Source organism: Phocoena phocoena, chromosome 1 (assembly GCF_963924675.1).
Source record: "Phocoena phocoena chromosome 1, mPhoPho1.1, whole genome shotgun sequence".
NCBI lineage: Eukaryota > Metazoa > Chordata > Mammalia > Artiodactyla > Phocoenidae > Phocoena > Phocoena phocoena.
Genome location: NC_089219.1, coordinates 24,485,480 through 24,508,912, shown reverse-complemented (window position 1 = coordinate 24,508,912; position 23,433 = coordinate 24,485,480). Strand labels below are relative to the sequence as shown.

Here is a 23,433-nt window from a genome sequence, read left to right as displayed (position 1 = left end):
GGTGGTACCACAGCAGAGGGGAACACTCTTCTTACCTTTTTGCATACCAGGAATTGGGTGATCATATACACAGCGCCTGGTATATTCCACGTTCCACTGTTTCTAAAGCGCACACCTCCCTACTTTTGTTCATTTTGAAATTGGGATGCGTTAAATGATATAGTTTAATTGCCAGTGTTTCCTTTTTAGCAACACATAAAATGATGGTATGTCTTATAAATTGATGGTGTCTCATATTTGATGAAATGTAATAATTGGTGGTGGCTTGATTCTGTACAGATATTTCAGAAAAGTCAGTGGGACAGAGGGTTTAGTAATTAAAGCCATAGTCTTTCCAGGGGGGAAAACATAAGCTATCCAGCAAATTTGAAGCTTTAGGGGGAGTGAAGGTGAAGGTGGGTGTGTCTGAGAAAGGCAGTGGGGAAAATGTGAAAATTAGACAAAATATTTAAAATAATCTTTTAAAAGGAATTGCACATTCATGAATTGCCTTATTTAATACCTGAAACAACAACCCTTTGAGGTTGATGTTGTCCCTATGAATTTATAGATGAGGAAAATGAGGGTTAGAAGGGAAGTGGTGGGACCTGAATTCAAACTTTGTTCTGATTTCAGTTCTTAGCTATATTGCTTTTTACTAAGGTATACGCTACTTTGGTTTGTTTATTCGTTTCTCACAATATGATTATATTTAATATGTCAATTTAAACGTAATTCACATGACTAGTAATTTCAAACTTTTGCTCAGTTTTTTTTAATATTTGAAATTTTTTACTAGTGGAGCTACTGAGCTGCTGAACTTCAAAGAAAATTGACATTTTGGTGTTTTGGGGGCATTTTGTGAAAAACTGAGAAGTGTACACAGGAGAAACCAATATTTTAGTTAATGTTATGGCTTTAGGACTTGAGTGTCAAGCAAATACACAAAAATATTGTTTTAGAAAAAAAGGGAAGAAAATTACTAATCTCATTGAATGTGACTTCTGCCATATGGAGCTTTGTGGTGGGATCTCTGCAATAGCAGGAAAAATTAAGTTCTCATTTCTCTGACTTCATTCAGAATTAATAGGTATTCCTTGAAATATTCCCCCTGTTATGTGAGGCTTTTGAGGAAGCTGAGCCATGGCTGGATGGACTATGATCCACGCTGTACCTGGTTCTTCTTTCTGTCTGCTCTTCTCTCGGTTCTTTGATATCTAGCAACAGAACATATTGTTCCATCTCTGTGTAGATCTGGGATCTGATCTCTCAAGAACCCTCCTTGCCCTACTCTAGAGATTTTGATTGGGCTTGGCCTCTTTGCATTTTGAGCACTCTCTGAGGCCTGAATTTGGGTTACAGTTTTGGACTGTAATTTATCTAAAGGGAGCCTACAACAAAAGGATGCTATTAATCCTTCTTTGATTTTTATTTCATTTATTCAATAGACTTTTTTAATATTAATATGTGCTAGGTAATATGTGACAAAAAAGCAAAACATACCCCTTGCCTTTAGGATACTTATTTGGACTTGATTGTAGTGGTTCTCAATTGTGAGTGCTTATTGGAAGAGAAACTTTTAAAAACATTTGTGGGAGCTTCTACAGACCAGTTAAATCAGAATCTCTGGGAGAATGCCCAGACACTTGCAAAGTTTTAAAAAGATTGTGATGTTCAACACTAACAATAGAGCCACTCTGCATTGTGAAAATGACAGTGTCTCTGGGAGGGCCAGATTGGCTATACCCTTTTCTTTGAGTTAAACTACTTAATTGGGAGCATTGAAGATTTTTAATCTTAAAATCACAGATAATGTTATATAAGAAATATTATCCCAGTGCATAGTTTTTACTAGTATCATATTTGTATAAAATGGTTTATACTTTATAATAAACTTTTGCATATGCATCGTTTCATTGATGTTTACACCTACTCTGTTTTAAACAAAATGATCCCTGTTTTATAGAAAAGGAAACTAAAGACTCAGGTTTAATGACCTGTCCAAAGTCCAGTAAATGTTAGCAGTTGAGATAGAGTATAGGTTCTATGCAATCTGGGTTAGTATTTTCCTAAAGGAATACTTTATCTTACACATTAAAAAAACTTTAAAATCCCATAAAACATACCAGCCCATTTATACCCTTATTCTTCTCTCTCTAGGGTCCCCAGATTTCTAAGAGACCATTTTTATGATCCTGAACCCTGTGTTCTGTATTCTCTTTTAATAACAGACTTTTGACAGAATAGCTTCCTACTTGTGTTCTTGGTGTCATTCAGAAATCAGACTTCATGTCAACTATTTTAATTTAGGGCTTTTGTTGATTTACTGAACTTGTTAAAACCATGTACAGAAATGTGTACAAGTCATAAACGTTTATCTTCATGAATTTCTATCAGATGGAAACACCCACTGTAACCCATCCAGATCAAGTATGGAAGCCTTCCTTGGGTCCCTCACTGTCAAATAGGAGGAACCTACTGTTCTGCTGAGGCATTACTAGCCTAGTCAGAGTAGAAAACCAGGTAGCTATATTTTATATAAGTGGACTGTATAACATTGGCAAAAACCAGCCCATCCCAGGGATATCTTTGAAAATCTGCCCTTGGTAGTAAAACTGAGAATGTAAGTATGAGTGACTAAGTGTTCAGGCCAGAGCCGTTGGCTGTTACAGAAGGGAAGCAGCTTCTCAGCAAGCCCTTGTGAAGGGTCACTGGGGAAAGATCATGAAGAACATTGATTTGGTGAGTGAGTCTCTTCTGGACCCAGATTTCTTGCTCGTTGGTGAGACTTCCTATTGCTGCTTTATCGAATTTCCTTCCCATTTTTGCCTGTAGACCTTTTTTTTTTTTTTTTTTTTTTTTTGCGGTATGTGGGCCTCTCACGGTTGTGACCTCTCCCGTTGCGGAGCGCAGGCTCAACAGCCATGGCTCACGGGCCCAGCCGCTCCGTGGCATGTGGGATCCTCCCGGACCGGGGCACGAACCCGTGTCCCCTGCATTGGCAGGCAGACTCTCAACCACTGCGCCACCAGGGAAGCCCTGCCTGTAGACCTTTTGAACTCCTTATGAGAAATTGGAGCTGAACTGCTCCTCCTGAGACAGTGACTTGATTTGTAGATTTGTGGGAGATTACTTAAGTGTGTTGGTAGGATGGGATGATCCTTCTAATACTTTTTTTTATTATTGACATTAGTGGTGTCTAGTTCAGGTACAGTTGTTTATCACCACCTCCTGGACTCCTACCTGATGATAAAGATAATGGGAGGATCCTTCTTATTTTATCAGTTCAGTTTTACAGTATTTTTTTTTGTCATTTCAGTTTTCTTTGTCATATTTTTTGAACTTCTGCCCAGAACAGTATTCAGTACTGGGGATATAAAAATGAGTACATAGCTTCTGTCAGTTTTAGCTTTGTAGGAGGAGGGAGCTTTTATCTCTGGACATTTTGAAAGCTCTTTCTTTCTTTAGAATCCTGTCATATTCCCATATCTGGTTTGGGATCTCAATGTCATGCTTAATTGGCTGTCATTTACTCCTTTTGAACCAATAACAGTATAATACTTTGAAGATGTAGAAGTTATATCTCATTTGCTGCCAAAACTATAGTTTACTATCTTGCTGCTACATAAAACTAAGTTTTATAAAACTATATCCTTTCTAATTCCCTTCTGGTATATGTTCCTTTATTCATACTAGCCATTAAATCTTTCTTTTTCTGTGTCACATTTGAACAGAGAATGATTTTGAAAGCAAAATTGGCTTTGAACTGGTAGTTGAAAGGTCTAAGATTGTCAAGGTCCCTGAGTCTGGTCTTTCTGGGCCAGAGATGGCTAAGAACTACTTTGAGAGCGTCTTTTTATTTTGCATTTGCAGGCCTACCTAACCATTCATAACTGAGTGTCTGCTGCTTTAGCTTCCATTTGTGATCCCCCCCCCCCCCGCCCCCAAATGAAATTTGGTTGTGGTGACTGGAAATGCTGTGCAGTAGTTCTCATCATCTTCTGACTGGATCTTCCCTTTTACCAGGAGCTTTCTTTTGGTCCAGGTCTATTTGTTTCTTCCTTAAACCAGAAGTCAGTGATGGGGACAAGCAAGATTACCTCTCTCTAGTTTTACAAAAGCAAAATTACTTAACCCTTGGGTAAGGTTTTGCAAAGCTTTCTGTACCATGTCAAGTCACTATACCAAACCTTCTTTTCCTTCTGGAAATCAAGACATATTTGCTTTAAATGTCCATGTCTTAACTTAGAATGTTGGTAAGAGGAGACAGACTTAATTTCCTTAAAAAACAGGACATCAGTATGCTTGGCACCACATCAGTTCTTTTAGGTCCAGTCTTTTAATGTTTGTAGTTTGAAGCACTTCAGAGATAAATTCTGTTGCATTAATGATTCAGCTTAACACGCTCTCATGTAGTCCCTGGTATGGGACAGGCAGTGGAAGGCAACTGGTAAGCACTTCTTAGAGTACTCTTTGTGAAAGAATTTCATAGTTATATTTAACATGTTTTGAAGGATTAAAAAAATCAAGTGTAGGATGTTTGGTGAATTATAGTTTCAGTAAGCCATGAGATACTGGGTGGAACTGGGGTGGTGGTGGTGCAAATTAGCAGGGCATATATCCCAAGATGAAGTGTATAGAGTAATCGAATTGGAATGATGTTAGACCACACTTAGCTCAATATTCAGAAGTAAGGGAGGAGTTTACATCGGCAGTGGAAGTAGGAAATTCATTTTGTAGGCTTAGTACATTCCAACTATACTATTAGCTGCCATTCCTGGGGCTTATTAGGAGTTGAGCTACTCTATAGAGTTAGATTTGAGAGCAGAGAAGTAGAACCAAGAGATATAAAGTTGTGGTTGGGCTTTGGGTAGAAAGGAAAAAAATGGGGTGGTGGGACACTGGGCATGATAAGACTGTCCTAATCTCTGTAACATAAATGTATGTCTGTCTCCCCCATTTGGCAAGACTTTCTGCAGTGTTCCTGCCTCTGTGTTGTCTGTTAATTAGATTGTAATGTCTTGAAAGGTCATGGACACTCTCCTGTTCTAATTAGCATCTAGTGTAGTCTGGTGTCCACAGTGGTAGCCCACTATTGTTAGTTGATGATGATTAGTGAAGCTGAAGCTATTTTTTAAACAGGGCCCAAGGGATGCAGACAGTGATGAAAACGACAAAGGTGAAAAGAAGAACAAGGGTACGTTTGATGGAGATAAGCTAGGAGATTTGAAGGAGGAGGGTGATGTGATGGACAAGACCAATGGTTTACCAGTGCAGAATGGGATTGACGCAGACGTCAAAGATTTTAGGTTTGTATGTTTTACACTTCTGATTTTTGAATGGGGGTTATGGGTTTTTGTTTTCATTCAGTTTTATTTTGATTTTAGTTTTCTTTTTCCCTCCCTATGTGTCCTTTTTAATTATTGGGTCTAGTGTAGGCCATACCACAAAGATTGTAAATTAACTGGTAAGGTGGAACTTTCTAAGATTTGTCCATGCCTGATGTTTTGCCAAAACAATAGACTTCCCATTTGTATAGAGCTCTGTAATTTGCAGGATGATTTCATAAAGATTATTTCAGTGATTCTCAAATATCAAAATCACCTGGGATGGGTGCCTTGGGATTTCTCCCAAATCACTATCTTGGGAGAAATCTTGGTTACTAAGGGAAGTGTGTCATATGGCTCTGGCATGTTAGAATGGAAGGAAAAACAGTTGAGAACTTAAGCATTCTTTTACTTGAGACTCATAAGCTCCCTTTGAGGTAGGCAGGTTAGGTATCATTTTCTTCATTTTGAAGAACCAGAGATGCAGGTCAAGTGACTTGTTCTTAATCATATCCCTTCCCTTCCATGGAGGCCTCTCATTCCATCTCTGGTCATAATTGATTTGCAGGTTTTACCCCATAATTTTAATATGCACAGTAATAAAACGATACTGTGTTTATTCTTCATTTATGTAGCTAACCTTTAGTGATGGTATATGATTTTTTTAAAATTTAAAAATCCTTAGTCACTCATGTATAGTTAAGAGAATTTAATTTTTAGTAATGTAATTGTAGTCTAAAACTAATGTGTGTGTACCTACACCCACACCCACCCGCCCACCCACCCCTTATCCTAATAATCTACAGAGTCAAATTAAAATATATTTTGGGTCATTGTAGAACAGCGTTCAATTGTTTAGTCTTCCTAACCTAACTTGTATCTTGTGAGTGTAAAGAATTACAGTCTGGAAGAAATTTGAGACACAGAGAAATAAACATTTATCTAAGGTCTTTCAGATGAGTTTGGGTAGCCTCTCCATCCTGAATCTCAAGCAGCCTGTGGCATTGTTTTATGGTATTTGACTCTGGGACAGGTGGTAGTGGTAGGGTTTGTGTGTCTGTCGAGGAACAGGACAAGAGCTTTCACTTGTACCAGCGATAAGATTTCTTTTAGGCTTAGAATGTAGTCACAGGCTACACTCCCTGACTAGAATATAATATTATTCTATATTAGTCTGAATTGGAATAATATAGTCCTGTAATCTTTTTACATAGGGTGATCATGTGTCCTGAATTACCCAGGACAGTATTTGTTTATACCTGTGTCCCAGGATATTTCTTAACACTGCCCTTTTCTTTGCTCTTAGGAGTGTCCTGGTTTGGATGATAAATTACATCCTCATATTACTTTTAATTCTTAGAGTTGTCTCCTTAGCAGGGGCTTATCCTAGATATGAATTTATTTTGTACTATTTTGTAATGGTCTGCTTCTGGTTTCTTAGAAGGGGAAAAGGGGAGACAGTTTTATCAGTGGCCAGTGGTACTCAGGAAATACACACACACACACACAAAATTTTCACCTATTAAAAAAATATTTTTTTGAAATAGAATTATTCTCAGATGTGGAATTTCCCCTTAGAAACTACTTTGTCCATTGACTCTGTTTAAAGAGTAGATGTTGCTTTTGGGGGGCATATTTTACTACCTATATTTTGGGATCTCTGTTTTCATGGATGCCACAGGCAGTGATTTTTTTCCGCAGTTCATCCAGTGTTTCTCAAATCTGGGCCCCTTGGTTAAAGGGATTGTAAATTAATAGCAGTTAATGTAAATTTAAGGGGTGGGTTGTGGTGGAGAGGCAAGCAATAGAAGAGTCATTTTATAGGATAGAACATATAAGCACCAGAAGGGTCTCCAGTCATTTTGTAGAAGTAGTTTTAAATACTATTGGTAATGAGCTGTGTCAAGCACGTTGTCCTTAAACTTAGGTTGCTGTAGTGTCCCTCCCCACTCAAAATAAGGTTTAATGCCCTTTACTTTCTCTGTTTAGCCGTACCCCTGGTAATTGCCAGAACTCTGCTAATGAAGTGGATCTTCTGGGTCCAAACCAGAATGGTTCTGAGGGTTTAGCCCAGCTGACCAGCACCAATGGTGCCAAGCCTGTGGAGGATTTCTCCAACATGGAGTCCCAGAGTGTCCCCTTGGACCCCATGGAACATGTGGGCATGGAGCCTCTTCAGTTTGATTATTCAGGCACGCAGGTACCTGTGGACTCAGCAGCAGCAACTGTGGGACTTTTTGACTACAATTCTCAACAACAGGTACTGTGTGTGTCTCTGTCACTCTCTCTGCTCTCCCTGCAGCCAGCACATTATTCAAGTAACTGAGAATCGGGTAATGGGAGGAGGGTGGCATTATTTTAGGCCTTCGATAGCCAGTCCTTATTAACCCAACAGTGATGTGGATTACGAAGCCTCTGCATCTTCCCCTCCAGAAGCTTATTCCCATGTTGAGGTTTATTGGCAAGAGACCCCCCTGCTCTGTGTACTTCCTTTGGCTCCTCTCTTTCTTCAGGGCCTGGGGAGGGGATGTGGTGGTGTCACCTCTTGTAACACAGTCCTCTTGAATGTTAAAGTAATTCACTGAAGATTAATGTGATTGTACTGCTGTTGGTTTTTGTTTTTAAAATAGTAAACTCTGTTGTCTGCCACTGTCAGGAGTCCAGTGCCAGATGTCTTATTAGTCCTGTCTTTTAATTAAGTGAGTTACTGCAGGTAACAGACATACCTGGTACCTTTCAAAAGAGTTAGAATGTAATTAGGGGAAAAACACAAATCATGCCACATAAAATCTGCAGTGAAATGACCTGGCTTTTCTTTTATTATTCATAAGTCTTTGGAATATATTGTATGTGTGCCTTCTGGTTTTGAAGGCATGGTATGACTAACTCTAGGGTTTACTGATTCTTCTGTTTAATTTTTTTTAAAGGAAAATTAGCTGTCTGAATTATAAAATGGGGGTAGGTAGCCTCCTGATCATGTTAAGTACCACAGGTTCTCCTTTGTGGCTACAAGTAGTTTGATGGGCCATGAATTTCTGATACTCCTTAATTTTGGAATATAAATATAAACTTCTAGGTTTGAAAGGTTAAAATCTCATTTTGAAGTTTAGAAATGACATATCTATAATTTTTTTCTGTGGGGAAAATTGGCTTATGGTCTTTGTAGATCAGTTGTACCATACTGTCCCTTTAGTTGTCATAAATGGCTGATTTTAAATGAATTTTGATTGATAGATGATTGGATAATAAAGTTAACCATGTGAAGTTTACAAAAACAAACCCCTTTAAGGGATGATGTGATGTGCATAATCTGTGCCCATATCAGATGGATATATTAGGTTTAATTAACCAACTCTTTTTCCAGAGAGAAAGTGAACTAAAAGTGTACACTACTCTCCTCATAGTTCCCAGTAGTTATGCTCACCTTTCCATAGGAATTTGACTTCCTGTGCTTTTTGTCTTCTTTTTAATGTTTTCTCACAATGAATCCTCAGAACAGCACTTTTGAGTGAAGCCAGAAATTACTTCAGATGCTGAGGAGATAATAGACTTCAAGATATTTTGTGTCATATCAGCAAACATAGGGACACACTGTTACTGTAGAATTCAGCTTGTTCAGCTTACAACATTAATGTGGTAATTTCTCTATCTAAATTGAGGTATGTTAAGTGCAGGCTGATTCTAATCAGGTTCCTTTAACCTAGTTATCTCAAGAAGTTTTATCTGAATTCTTTCTTTTACTCTGTCTCATTGGTCTGAACTTCCCCTAGCAACCCTTAGAACTCTAGTCGGCTTTGGTTCTTAGCTTCCATTCCCAATCTAACCCAATCTTAACTCTTTGCTTGTTACTGAAGAAGTGTTTATTTAAGAAGTGTTTGGGCTTCCCTGGTGGCTCAGTGGTTGAGAGTCCGCCTGCTGATGCAGGGGTCACGGGTTTGTGCCCCGGTCTGGGGAGATCCCATGTTCCGCAGAGTGGCTGGGCCCGTGAGCCATGGCCGCTGAGCCTGCACATCCGGAGCCTATACCCTGCAACGGGAGAGGCCACAACAGTGAGAGGCCCGCGTACCGCAAAAAAAACCACAAAAAACAAAAAAAAAAACAAAAAGTGTTTGTCTCCAACCTCTTATGAATGAAAATCTGATTCTCTTTCATATAATTGTTCTTTACCTCATAATCAGAGCTGGGATTCTCTTTTGATTTATTGATCTAGGGTTTCAAAATAATTCTATCAATTTTTGAGGAGCCTGGATAATTATTAGGACTTGAACAGAAATGTACTTTTGCATACCCACAAATAATTAACACAATTAAATCAAAGACACCACCCACTCAGATTTATAAAACCTTGGGTGCCTTTACCATGTATCCCATTTCAGCAGTTTTTGGACGTTAACGTCATTATTTTGCAAGTTAAACTATTTTTGGGTTCTGACTTCCCATGCATGTCTTGGTTGCTGCAGTATGGGGACAGTGTTACACAGGTACACCATCATCATAGGATGTGATCATTGTTACTTTGTCCCATGGGCTCATAATTCTTGCTATTCTGAGTAGATGGCTGTACACATTCTTGTACTTGGCAGCCTAATAGCATGCCTGGGAACCGTTGGCCCAAGACTCTTCAAGACCCTTAACTTCCCAAAGGCTCCAGCATAAAAGCCAGTAGTAATTAAGAAGGAAGGATCCTTGCTCTACTGGAAATTGGTGTTTGTTCCTACACTTTATCCTTCTAATCTTTTTTACCCTTTTGCTTTTCGTTAACGTTTTATTCCCCTTTCTACTAATTAAAATGGTTCTGATTCATCAAGGTCCAGTGCTGTTACCTTTCTTGATTTCCAAATCAAAAAGTTGTCATGTCTGCCTCCTTTGAACCCTGTAGTGCTTTGTGCTTCCCTTAAGAAAAGGAGTCATCGTGTTCTGCTTTGTGTTATGATTACATGTCCTCTGCTAGACTGTAATCTCCTTAGAGGGTAAGGTGGGGTCTTGATTCCTCTGTGTCCTCTGCTTTGCTTTAGTGGAACAAATTTCCAGGGAACCTTTTCCATACCCCTATTATATTATCTCAGAACATCCCCCGTATTTAATATACTTCCCAAAACTAAAATTGGAAACTAGCCTTCTAAGAGGTCTGGAGGCACTCTTTGAGGCCTTGCATCTATTCTAATATGTAAGTCGTTTAGGTCTAGCCCAGTAGGTGTACCTCATAGACAAATAACTGGACCTGTATCATATCCAGTAAATTTACCTCCTGAATCAGTATTTAACCTTTTTACTGTCAGAGCCCTCTTGCCATCTGATCAAAAGCCATAGTCCTCTCATCAGAAAAACATAATTCTTTTGACACTCTATTTTGTGGATAACTTCAGGGAGATCACAGATCTGTGGACTGCAGGTTATAACCTTCTGTTCGCATTTTTTGTTGTCACCTGTAGCCAAGCATATCTTTCATGAATGGAACGGGCTCCCCCAACCCCATGGCTCTCAGTTTAGTTATTATGGCTCATTTGGTCATTTAAATAGTACAAGGAAATACTGCATGACAAGTGATGAGACCATTTATGCCCATGTCCTAGGGAGAGCATACTCTTAACCTGGGGAAGGAAGGACTTATGGAAGAGGTGGATCTTGAGCTGTGCCTTGCAAGACGTTTATACCAGGAGAAGAATGAAAATTCCAGTGGAGGAAATAGTAAACTAAAGGCTTAAAATTAGAAATGAACATATATGTGTTCAATAGATAATGTAGAAACAAACAGTCACCCTAGCTGGTAGTTGAGGTTGAAGAAAAGTGACTTGTGGGGTTGCATAGATAGTGTTGTGAGTCTTACCGACTTTGCTGTGCTGCCTTATGGTCATTAACAAGACATTTTTAAGAAGTAATGACTTAACTATCATGCTTTAGTTTTTCTGTGCTGAGTGTTAGCTTAGTAGCATTCTTTTGCCCATATTAGTCAGTTAACTGTTGACTGTTGTGTCCTTCCAGGAACTTTAGGTTTTGTCCAGAGAGAACAGAGCTAGTGTTCATAGAGTGACTATCATACATGAAACAATTATGGAATGGTTGAGGAACTAAGTGCTAAATTGCTTGGTCGAGGATCCTGTCAGACCAGGGGAGGGCTCAATGAGGACCAAGTTTGCATAGACCTAACTTGAATGACACGTGGAATGTATGTATATTGCTGCAGTTAAGAGAACAGAGGTATGGAGATGGAAATGACAGTGGTGTGGTCATTGGTTGACAAGAGTAGAAGATACACGTAGAAGGTAAAAAGGAGATAGATGCATTTGGTTATTGAGTCCAGGTCACAGAGGCCTTGAGAGCCACGACTGAGTACAGACAATATTAATGATTGTGAGGATTGAACCAAAGATCTAATGTGGCACATATTTTTCTGTACATTTTTATCATGGCTTTCTTAAACGGGCATCAGAGGATTTTTTTTTTTTTTTTAAGTTTTGAGTTATTTGCTATAATTGGTAGGGTAGCTTTGTGCTTTTATGTTTGAAAATTGACAAAATAATTCCTTCTTGTGTCCTGTTTCATTTCATTTTATTTCATTTGGTGTAATAAGTTGGTTTCATAAGACAGTATCAGCTTATATTTAGACACATAATATAAAGCAGCCTGAAAATACAGAAAAGGTAATTCTCATTTAATTTATTACAATCTAACTGTACTTAGGGATACTTTGGCTTTGGATAGTTAAATTACTTGTCTAGCCACTGTTAACCATAAACTTAACCTGAGATGTATTTAGAGCAGGGATTCCTTTTTTGGTGCCATGAACCCCTTAGCAGTTAGGTAAGATCTCAGACTGGATTCTTAGAATACTGTTTTCAAATGTATAGTGTAAGTAGGATTACAGAGAAAGCCAATTATATAAAAATAGCTATAACAATATTTGACAACAAATTTGTTTGACAGCAAATTTGGCAACAAATTGAACAGATTTGCTTCTTTATCATATGATGCATGAGATAGAGGTAGTTGTACTAGCCGTCATAATGAGCATAAGCAAGATTTTGAGATGTCTAACAATCATAAAGTAACATGAAAGTATATATGATTTCTATTGGTGATTAAATCACAGATTTGTGGCTAAATTTAATGTGATTTGTTGCCTACAATAATAATTGAAGGACGTGCTAAATTTCATGACAATAAAGATAACTTTATCTGCCCCAGGTACAAAGTTCTGGGGTTAGGAACCCTTAATTTAGGGTAGTTTGAAATGCTCCTTGATATCTCTTTCCTCATTTTCCCCTCATTGTCTTCTCTTTAATCCTGGAAAACAAAGTGAACAGCTCACATATACTGTGTTCATACCATTTTGTGTTTTGATGCTTGAGCAATATTCTTTATTTTAATAAACAGCTATGCAATTATCTATATTTACCTAAATATACTTCAGAAAAATATTACTAGGTTTCATTATATTACAGTCATATGTAACAGAAACCAAAGCCAAGATTGGTAATCAGGTGGATTAATCTGGTTAATTGTTGATATTCTTTATTTAGGGTTCAGTTAATATAAAAATAACCCAATGATGTGGCGTGTTTTACAAAATTGTGTACTGAAGTACTAAAGCTGTAACCTGTTAAGCATGAATTTTAAACAAAGAGACAGTACTCTGAAAGCCCTAGTCAGATGGGAGAGGAAATTGGCATGCATTTGCTTTTTAAAGTGTGGTAGTGATTTAAATGTCATTCTTATGAGACCAAGTGTGTGCATAGTTTTAATATAGGTGTTTAAAATTCTTGGCTTTCTTTTCAGTTTATAAATAAGAGGAAGATTATTCTGTCAGTGTCATGCGTACAGTCACTGTTAAAATGCTGACTTTAGCTAGCAATTAGGTCAGTACCTTTATTGTTACTTGACTTTGCTGAAATTTTAGAATATGATTTTTCTCAAAAGACTAACTTATTTGATGGAAGGATATATTTTTCCTCACCTTGTTTATAAATCATTTATTTTGGAATCCAATTCTTCTTCTGCTAAAAAAATATGAATTTTTTGTTTTTTAAAAAATTGACAGCATAGTTTGTATGTACCTGTTAAACCAAAAATCATTATAATTATTAGTTGATTATTGCAGCTGTTCAAATAACCTGGTCAAAAATGAACTTTGATCTAGAAGCTTCAGACAGTAGCAAACTTCCACAAATTTCATATACTGAGGACTAGCTCCAGGATATAATTTTTTCTTAAAAATTTATAGCCCCACTATTGATGTAATACTCGTAGTGTTTGAAGGGCTTTTCTCTGTGAATTCTGACAATAGCCCCATGAGGTAGGGCAGCTATTATATTTTTATAGATTTATATATTTTTTTACAATTTACTTGGGCAGAATTTATTTATTTTTATAGATAAGAAAATTAAGACATCCTGAAGCTTACAGACTTAACTGAAGATCATATACTACCAGCTATGCAAACATCTTTGTTTTGGTTTCTAGCTCCTAGCTGTTTCCTTTGGACCTAGTACTAGAAACGTAAAGCCTTTTGATGCATGGAGTATTCAACTGCATTCTTAGTTTTTTCTGCAAGGAGCATGTTTTAAAAAATACTCATCGACAACAAAAACTAAAAAGGTTTTTCTTTCTTCCCTTTTTGTGACCTGACGGCAGCTGGTGCTCATGAACTCAGTGGGGTTTTGACTTTAACACTGACTCAGAAGAGTCTTGACTTCTGCTTTCCTTGTCCCCATCCTGGGCTGCCGTACTGGGTGATGAGCTGTAAGAGGTGGCCCACAGAAGGGCTTTGTCCGTGTGTGTGGGTGCTCTCCTCATTCATCAGAAAGAATATCACATATAAAGGACTTTCAAGTGCTTTATGTGTATTGATTTTAATACTTAGAACAACCTTATGAGTTAGACAAATCTTTATTGTCCCTGTTAGAGAGAGGAGGAGAGTAAAGCACAGAGGTTTTCCTGCCCAGTGTCTCACACACACAGTCAGTGGTGGAGCTGAGACATGAATGCAGGCTTTCTGGCCCCAGACTCTGTGCTGTTGTCCTCTCTCCACTATGTATATTGCCTTAAACTGGTAAGAAGCCAGGCCTGGCAGTACATTTTATTTTGGGGGGAGAAAGGATAGTCTTTGACATTGGCTAACTCCATATTTAGATATTACTCTTCCAGATTCCGAAAACTCAACAACAATATTTTTATGCCAGCAATTGTTATTGGTAACAATAGTAGTAATAGCTGTCTCTTATCAGGTGCGAGCTGTATGCCAGTCACTATGTTGGGTGTTTTTGACTGCCTGGAATCACTTCTGGAATATAAACCATGCAGGGTATCTTTTGTTAGTTCATATAGTGTCAGAGAAGGGAGTTAAACAAGCTTGCTTGTGTGGTTCCCAAATTATGCCTTCAGGATTTCTTATTAGGAACCTTGATAAGCTTGAAATAGTTGACATATTTTCCCCTGCATTCAGTTTCTTGAATAGCTTATGAATTCTCCCTAAGTAAATGGCAATAAATTGTGGCACATTTATCATTATACTGACCTTAAAATAAGCATTTTCCCCAAGTTTCACAGTATTGTGTTTCTCAGTTATTATTGGCTTACTCTGTGAAAATCATGAAAATGTTGACAGAGTTCAGCACTTTGCCCAGCAGATGGCATTTGTGTGAGTTTTGCAGGATCCTTTAGAATCCATCACTTGCCAGTTACCCAATTTTGTTTTGAATAAGCTGTATTTCCAGTTAATATTGGACCATTTACATAAAGAAAATGTGCTAGAATTGCTGTAATCTGTACTATAATCAAATCTGCCTGTTGTCAATGCATAATTTACTTATGTTCATTGTTTATTGCAAAATGCACTCAAAATAATTCCTTCTCTTTTTGCCGTAATCACTGAGATATTAACCAGCTCTCAAACGCAGGATATATGGGTGTTTTTATAGGGCCTATATGTTTTTAGTTAAAAGTAATAGTCCCTACTCTCGGTGGTAACATGGTAGTGAGGACCACAGACTGATGTAATGCGGAATGGTTATTTTATTCACACACTATGTAATCACTGAGATATTAACCAGCTCTCAAACGCAGGATATATGGGTGTTTTTATAGGGCCTATATGTTTTTAGTTAAAAGTAATAGTCCCTACTCTCGGTGGTAACATGGTAGTGAGGACCACAGACTGATGTAATGCGGAATGGTTATTTTATTCACACACTATGTATTTATATGTATATTTACAGATACAGTACATACGTGTAGTGTTACATGAAATGTTAGAAGCATGTGAAGTGAGGATAAGTCATAATGGAATGGTATTGGAGTACTGTTTTCAGTTAATAAGTCAAGATAACCTCAAGAGTTGTATTCTGAACACACTAGTATCCTTATTTCCCTAACTTCATGTTGCAGTGCCTAGCTAATAATAAGTGCTCAAAAAAATGTTTGTTGAATGAAATAAGTTATTTTATTTGCAGCAGGCCCAAGAAGGGTAGAGGGAAGAGGCTAGCATGAGCCGTGTCTGAGATGTTAAATAAATATTTCAAATATTTTAGGCTAGGAAAATTCCAGAGATCCATTGAAGCGACAGTAGATGTTTAGTGGAACTGTGAGGTATTTTCACAACCTTGGAAAAAATTTTTAAACAGCTTTCCACTATTTTACTTGTTTCCTGCCTCCTGGCTGCCTGTCTTGCGGGGGGTGGGGGAGGAGCTGTTGGTAGGAGCACTCCAGAGGCACTGTCTTTGAGGTGAAACAGAAACCAGCCTGGCAATGATCACAGGGTGTAGTTACCAAATAGTACTGGTCGGCTCCCTTCCTGGAGTGAACAGTTGTTTTGATATGTTTGTCAATAGATTCCTATATTTCTTTTTTTTTTTTTTGCGGTACGCGGGCTTCTCACTGTTGTGGCCTCTCCTGTTGTGGAGCACAGGCTCCGGACGCGCAGGCTCAGCGGCCATGGCTCGAACCCGTGTCCCCTGCATCGGCAGGCGGACTCTCAACCACTGCGTCACCAGGGAAGCCCTCTATATTTCTTTTGAATACTTGATATTTAATCAATGCTTGTAAAGTAGTACTATCTTTTTACCAGCATCATAATGAAGTTTTTCTTTTCTTTAACCTTTGAAAATAAAAAACTCTAAAGTATTTTTGAAATCTGTAGTACGTGTTTACTTTTGTCATTCATACTGTGAAAGCAGAGGCTTATTTTACTCTGTTTTTTTTTTTTTTTTTTTTTTTTTGCGGTACGCAGGCCTCTCACTGTTGTGGCCTCTCCCGTTGTGGAGCACAGGCTCCGGACGCGCAGGCTCAGCGGCCATGGCTCACAGGCCCAGCCGCTCTGCGGCATGTGGGATCTTCCCGGACCGGGGCACGAACCCGTGTCCCCTGCATCGGCAGGCGGACTGTCAACCACTGCGCCACCAGTGAAGCCCCTACTCTGGTTTTTAGAAAGATGAATATATAGAAAGAGAGGTAACAAATACAATTGGCCAGTATGTTCAGAATATTCACCTTTTAAAAACAATTTTTTTTAATACTCACATATTTGAGGCACAGAAGTAACCAGATCATAGAATAAAGTCCACCACCTAAGATAACATTAAAAGTTCAGTTGGGGGGCTTCCCTGGTGGCGCAGTGGTTGAGAGTCAGCCTGCGATGCAGGGGACACGGGTTCGTGCCCCGGTCCGGGAAGATCCCACATGCCGCGGAGCGGCTGGGCCCGTGAGCCATGGCCGCTGAGCCTGCGCGTCCGAAGCCTGCGCTCCACAATGGGAGAGGCCACAACAGTGAGAGGCCCATGTACCAAAAAAAAAAAAAAGTTCAGTTGGGGACTTCCCTGGTGGTCCAGTAGGGAAGACTCTGTGCTCCCAACGCAGGGGGCCCGGATTCAATCCCTGGTCAGGGAACTAGACATGCTGCAACTAAGACCTGGTACAGCCTAATAAATAAATAAGAAGTCAAAAGTTCAGTTGTGATGATAATTAAGCTGAGTTGTCAGAATGACATTATCTCCTAATGTCTGAAACAATCCGGTCTTTTTATGAAGACATCTGTAATTCAAGATCCATGGTGTCTGTTATATATCATCCAGTGAAGTTAGCTGAAACATTGAAAAGTCCTGTAGAAAGAGCAGGTAGGTTGAAGGTCCTCTGTAGGGAGGTCCCATCAGTAAATTCTCCTAGTCTGATTTCAGAAAATAAAAAAGTCTTTAGTATAACCCCTTGGAAGGAGGCACATCAGGGCAGTCCAAAATCAGGAATCCCCTTTCTTTGTACCAAAACTATTCATATTAAAATGTATGAACATTTTATTCAGTGCTGTGTTCCTAGTTCCTTGCACAGTACCTAGCAGGTGTTGTTTCATAAATATTTGTAGAATGAATGAAAGAATGAGTGATTGACTTTGTAATAAGAGAGAATCTTGGGATATTCTTGTCAAGACCTTTGAACTCCTTTCCTTGGGAACTTAACAGTGTGCTAGGTCTGAGCTCATAATCCAAGTTTCGTTAGTAGCAGCTATACTTCTGTTGTTTTTTTTTCTTATGTATAAAAGAGTTGGTATTCTAGGAAACTCGGGAGCCCCTCCAAATTGCACAGTTGTCCAATTTACCCATTATGATAAGCCACTAGTTGAGGAAGGTATCCAATATTATTTCCCCAAGAAGAGGCAGCCAGAGGATGAAATGAATACTCCAAAGTATGAATAGGTGAGAATTAATTCAAAGTGTTTGTGGGGTTCGTAAAAGAACTGAAGGGAGGTAACAGCACTCAGTGCAACGTGGTAACTCATTTGTAATATACTCATTTAGTTTTTAAGTTGCTCTGGATCAGGCAGCAACCTCAGACCTGGAATAGTTCTTAGGGCATTTGTATGTATGTTTGTGGTTCAGGGGACATATAACCTGTGAGTAGTTAGCACATGGGAACTAGGCACACCAAACTGAGGTAAAGCAAGAGAGGGAAAGCGGAACTATGAAGCATCATAGATACCAAGGGAATGGAGTAGAACATGAGAACATTTTTGTTTAAAGCATCCTGTCTAAACAAGGGTTTATGGAAATTCTTATTCAGAGAGGTTTTAAAATTATTTCACAAGACAGGTTCTCTAACCTCATCATGTCCTTTTCTTCCCTCAGCTGTTCCAAAGACCTAACGCACTTGCTGTCCAACAGTTGACAGCCGCTCAGCAGCAGCAGTACGCGCTGGCAGCCGCGCATCAACCCCACATTGGTAAGTCCTTGAGCCGAAAGCTCCCTTATAGGGGTGGCCCCATTTTAGGATAGCGGCTGCTGTGGAACCCAGCAGACTGATTGTCAAAGTCCAGACAAATCCCTCAAGGTACAATAAATGGCCTCTTACTCTTGTCCAGTTGTCTTTAGCAACATTCTTATTTTTCTAGACCTCAACTGATAAGATTTCTTGGTATCCAGTTATTGCTCTGCCTCAGCTGTTTCAGTATTTAAAGTATTTACTGTAGTAGTGACTAGCATCAACTTTGTTGGTAGGTTTGGATGAACTCAAATAACAGTAATTTTGTGCTTGTTGGGCTTGTGTAGACTATGGATATATCAATGTCACATCTTAATAAGTAGCAAGTAGTACCTATAAGCCTATTTTCCAAGTAGCATGTCTTGAAAATTTTAAAAAGTATTATCATATAATCACTGGTTTTTAAAGTACAGTAGCTTTGCCCTTTTCCTATTGCACTTATTAATGTTTTGATGTGCATATTTTTGTCTTATTGCCTAGACTCCCTGCACCCCTCCCCCACTTTTTTCAGGTCTCTTTGAAACAAAGTGCTATACAAGTAGAAATTTTTTTTTTTAATGTGTTAAAATGACACGATTGAATAGATAGAAGATCACCAATCATGGATTGTGGAATGCTGTGGAAGAAAAGACTTGCTTCCAACCTAGATATACAGGTGACCCTTGAACAACATGGGTTTGGACTGCGCAGGTCCACTTATATTCAGATTTTTTTTCAGTAAATGTTCTACAGTACTGCTTGATCCTCGGTTGGTTGAATCGTTGATGCAGAAATGTGGCTATGGAGGGCTGACTTTAAAGTTATGCATGAATTTTTGGCCGCGTAGGGGTCGGCACCCCCTAACCCCTGCTTTGTCAAAGGGTCAACAGTATTAAGTCTAGGCATAAAGGCCTTTGCTTGGGTCTTACTTAATTTATACTTGTAGGTAGTAGTCTTTATAAATATGCATGCATCTTCTTTGTGGAAAACTGGAAAATTGTTTAAATGGAAATAAATCCTTCTGTCCCATTACAAAGTCTTTTAAATTGCTTCATTTTAGCCTGTTATAATGTAATTTTGATAGTCCTTTAGAAATTGTGCTGAATTAAAAACTGCATAGCAGTTTTAATTGTACGTCTTTAGCAAAGGCTAAAAAAAATAGACAATAGATAGATGTCACCATAATCTTTAGTACAAGGATTATTTTATCTTCTTAAAATCCTTTTTAGTCTCAACCTATCCTATCTTCTCTTTTTTCTTTTTTTCCTCACCTACAGCCTGGAATGATTAGCCAAACTGTGTAGGTGTTTGGTAGGGCTGCAGTTTTAGTCAAGTTTGTTTTTACTGACAGGTATGTTTTCAGCAGGTTTAGCTCCCGCTGCGTTTGTCCCCAACCCATACATCATCAGTGCTGCGCCCCCAGGGACGGACCCCTACACAGCTGGATTGGCTGCAGCAGCGACACTAGGTGAGACATTCTGCCACACGAGGGATTTTCTCACCTGCTAAAAAGTCATTTTGATGGGCACGCATTCTTTATACTCTTTCACAAATCCACGTCTCCAGTGGAGATTTCTCTCCTGATTTCCAGGACCATCTGTCGGCCAGTTAGACATCTCTGCTTAGCTGTAACCTCAGACGTGAACACATTTAAAGGCAGGTTAATCAGCCACCTCCTGTATAGTTTTTGTTTTTCGTTTTTTTTTTTTTTAACGTGGTACAAATGCCTTTAGTCCACTTCCTTTGTAAATTAATTAATTAATTTTTATTTGACATATAGTTCATTTACAATGTTGTGTTACTGTATAGATATTTTTGATCCACTAAGGCACCAGTTGCTCGTATATATTTCGGGAATTTCTCCTCTTGCTCAGGTCTTCCTACTACCTCTAGTCTACCCTAGTCCAGGTCTGTTTAATCTTTACGTAGACTTTTACAGCTGTTCTCTCTTATGTGCTTTCTTTTTAATTAATTAATTAATTAATTAATTTTTGGCCGCATTGGGTCTTTGTTGCTGTGCACGGGCTTTCTCTAGTTGTGGCGAGCAGAGGCTACTCTTTGTTGTGGTGCACTGACTTCTCATTGAGGTGGCTTCTCTTGTTGCGGAGCACGGGCTCTAGAGCACACGCTCAGTAGTTGTGGTGCAGGGGCTTAGTTGCTCCGTGGCATGTGGGATCTTCCCGGACCAGGGCTCAAGCCTGTGTCCCCTGCATTGGCAGGCGGATTCTTAACCACTGCGCCACCAGGGAAGCCCCTCTCGTACATATTTTCAATTTTCTTCCTTCCTTCCCCTTCTTCATCCACCTAGATTGTTCAAGAAAACTGTCTCAACCACAAATCTTACCCTTTTATCCTTCTACTTAAACCCTTCATTGATTTCTGTCTTACCCACTCTAATATAGCATACTGCAGTTAATGTCAGTATGGCTGGTCATTCCAAACTACTTGGGTGGTGGTGGTGATGGTGGGTGGTGGGTTGTTCCTTGGATTCAGTGTTTCTAAGGAACTGCCATGACATTATGAGGATTAGTGAGGATTTGGACCCACTATGTATAGGGATCTCTCCACGACTATATGGATGTCTCTACATGTGCACCACTTTCTCCCCCTTCAAATTGGTTCCCACTGGCTCATACCGTACATTCTAGCCGTACTAAATTGATTTCAGTTTGCTACACATACCACACTGGTTTAGGCCTCTGTGTCTTTGGACATTATGGTCTTAGTCCTCTAGAGTAAACTCTTTCCCCATTCTTTGCCTGGGAAGCTTCTTAGCTGCTATTGTCACCTCTAGAAAGCCTTCCTTTGCTGACCTTTCCCTATTCTTTCTCTAATCATCACTTTGTATTTATTTGCTTGTGGACGTGTTGTACATGACTGGGTTTTCTTCCCCCTTGAGACTGAACTCTTTCAAAGGCAGACACTTTTGTTACTTGACTCTGTGTGGCACAGTAGCTGTCAACATGGTGCGGTCATAAATATATGGTAGATTGAATTCAACGTTAGGACAGACTTAATGTCTTCCAAAGTAAATATTCTTTGGAGACATCCCTCCAAGTCATGTTAATTGTGACTAAATATTATTTGTAAGATTTCACATATTTTATAGCATGTGATTTGTAATTATGAACTCAAATGCAGCATAGAATTTCATATTGTTTTCTTTAGAATTGTTCACATTTTGGCATGGGTTGTGATGGGAACATATGTAGTATAATTTCTCTGCCCCTGTTGCCTTTAGGGGAAGTAGAATCTTTGCTAATTACCGTTAATATTTATTGAACCCTTATTAACTGTTTGCCAGTGAGTGCTTTTCATTCATACGAATTGTTGGATGATGGCTTTTCAGATTAGGAATCTGCGGCTCAGAGAGCTGTCTTGCTTGAGGTCACACAATTTATTTATTTAGTCTCTACTTTTCCCTCCAGCTTTATTGAGATATAATTGCCAGACAAAATTGTAATGTATTTAGAGTACACAACATTAATATATGTATACATTGTGAAAGGATTCCCTCCATCGAGTTAACTAATATATCTATAATATCCCATATTTACCTTGTTTTATTTGTGCAAAATTTTTTAATTTTTGTTTTAAAATTTTTGTATATTTTTAAATTGAAGTACAGTTGATTTACAATGTTGTGTTAATTTCTGCTATACAGCAAGGTGATTCAGTTATACATATATACAGTTTTTTTAAAAATTTTATTAAAGTTTTTTGTTTTGTGTTTTTAAAGTCTTTACTGAATTTGTTGCGATATTGCTTCTGTTTTATGTTTTGGTTTTTTGGCCTTGAGGCATGTGGGATCTTAGCTCCCTGACCAGGGATCAAACCCACACCCCTTGCATTAGAAGATGAAGTCTTAACCACTGGACTGCCAGGGAAGTCCCTAAAATTCTTTCCTAGTATGGTTTATCACAGGATATTGACTATAGTTCCCTGTGCTATACAGTACAACCGCGTTGTTTATTCATTCTATATATAATGGTTTGCATCTGCTAATTCCAAACTGCCAATCCATCCCTCCCCACTGGCACCCCCCAGAACGCGCGTGCGCGCGCACACACACACAAGTCTGTTTTCTATGTTTCTGTTTCATAGGTAGGCTCATTTGTGTCATATTTTAGATTCCACATATAAGTGATATCATATGGTATTTGTCTTTCTCTTTTTGACTTATTTCACTTAGTATGATAATCTCTAGGTCCATCCATGGTGCTGCATATGGCATTATTTCATTCTTTTTTTTTTTGGCGGTACGCGGGCTGCTCACTGCTGTGGCCTCTCCCGTTGCGGAGCACAGGCTCTGGATGCGCAGGCTCAGCAGCCACGGCTCACGGGCCCAGCTGCTTTGTGGCATGTGGGATCCTCCCTGACCGGGGCACGAACCCATGTCCCCTGCATCGGCAGGCGGACTCTCAACCACTGTGCCACCAGGGAAGCCCTATTTCATTCTTTTTTATGGCTGAGTAGTATTCCATTGTATATATGTACCACTTCTTCTTTATCCATTCATCTGTTGCTGGACATTTAGGTTGTTTCCATGTCTTGGCTATTGTGAATAGTGCTGTTATGAGCATAGGGGTGCATGTATCTTTTTGAATTGTAGTTTTGCCTGGATATATGCCCAGGAGTGGAATCACTGGATCATATGGCAACTCTATTTTTAGTTTTTTGAGAAACCTCCATACTGTTTTCCAGAGTGCCTGCACCAACTTACATTCCCACCAACAATGTAGGAGGGTTCACTTTTCTCCACAGCCTCTCCAGCATTTGTTACTTGTGGACTTTTTAATGATGGCCATTCTGATCGGTATGAAATGATGCCTCATTGTTGTTTTGATTTGCACTTCTCTAATAATTAGTAATGTTGAGCATCTTTGCATGTGCCTGTTGGCCATCT

At 38.9% G+C, this 23,433-nt stretch overlaps 1 protein-coding gene across 4 annotated transcripts in view; it reads left to right on the top strand.

Annotated features, from left to right (window-relative positions):
• The window catches only part of PUM1 (pumilio RNA binding family member 1), a 128,063-nt gene that overhangs the window by 59,749 nt on the left and 44,881 nt on the right, over positions 1 to 23,433 (top strand). For 2 of the 4 annotated variants that reach the window (XM_065893743.1, XM_065893736.1), the window contains 4 exons: positions 5,122 to 5,288; positions 7,296 to 7,566; positions 18,416 to 18,509; positions 19,894 to 19,995. In XM_065893743.1, the coding sequence (XP_065749815.1) occupies positions 5,122 to 5,288; positions 7,296 to 7,566; positions 18,416 to 18,509; positions 19,894 to 19,995 (634 nt within the window). Of the gene's footprint in view, positions 1 to 5,121; positions 5,289 to 7,295; positions 7,567 to 18,415; positions 18,510 to 19,878; positions 19,996 to 23,433 lie in introns of all 4 variants that reach the window. The other 2 variants (XM_065893754.1, XM_065893762.1) reach the window with 2 other exon arrangements.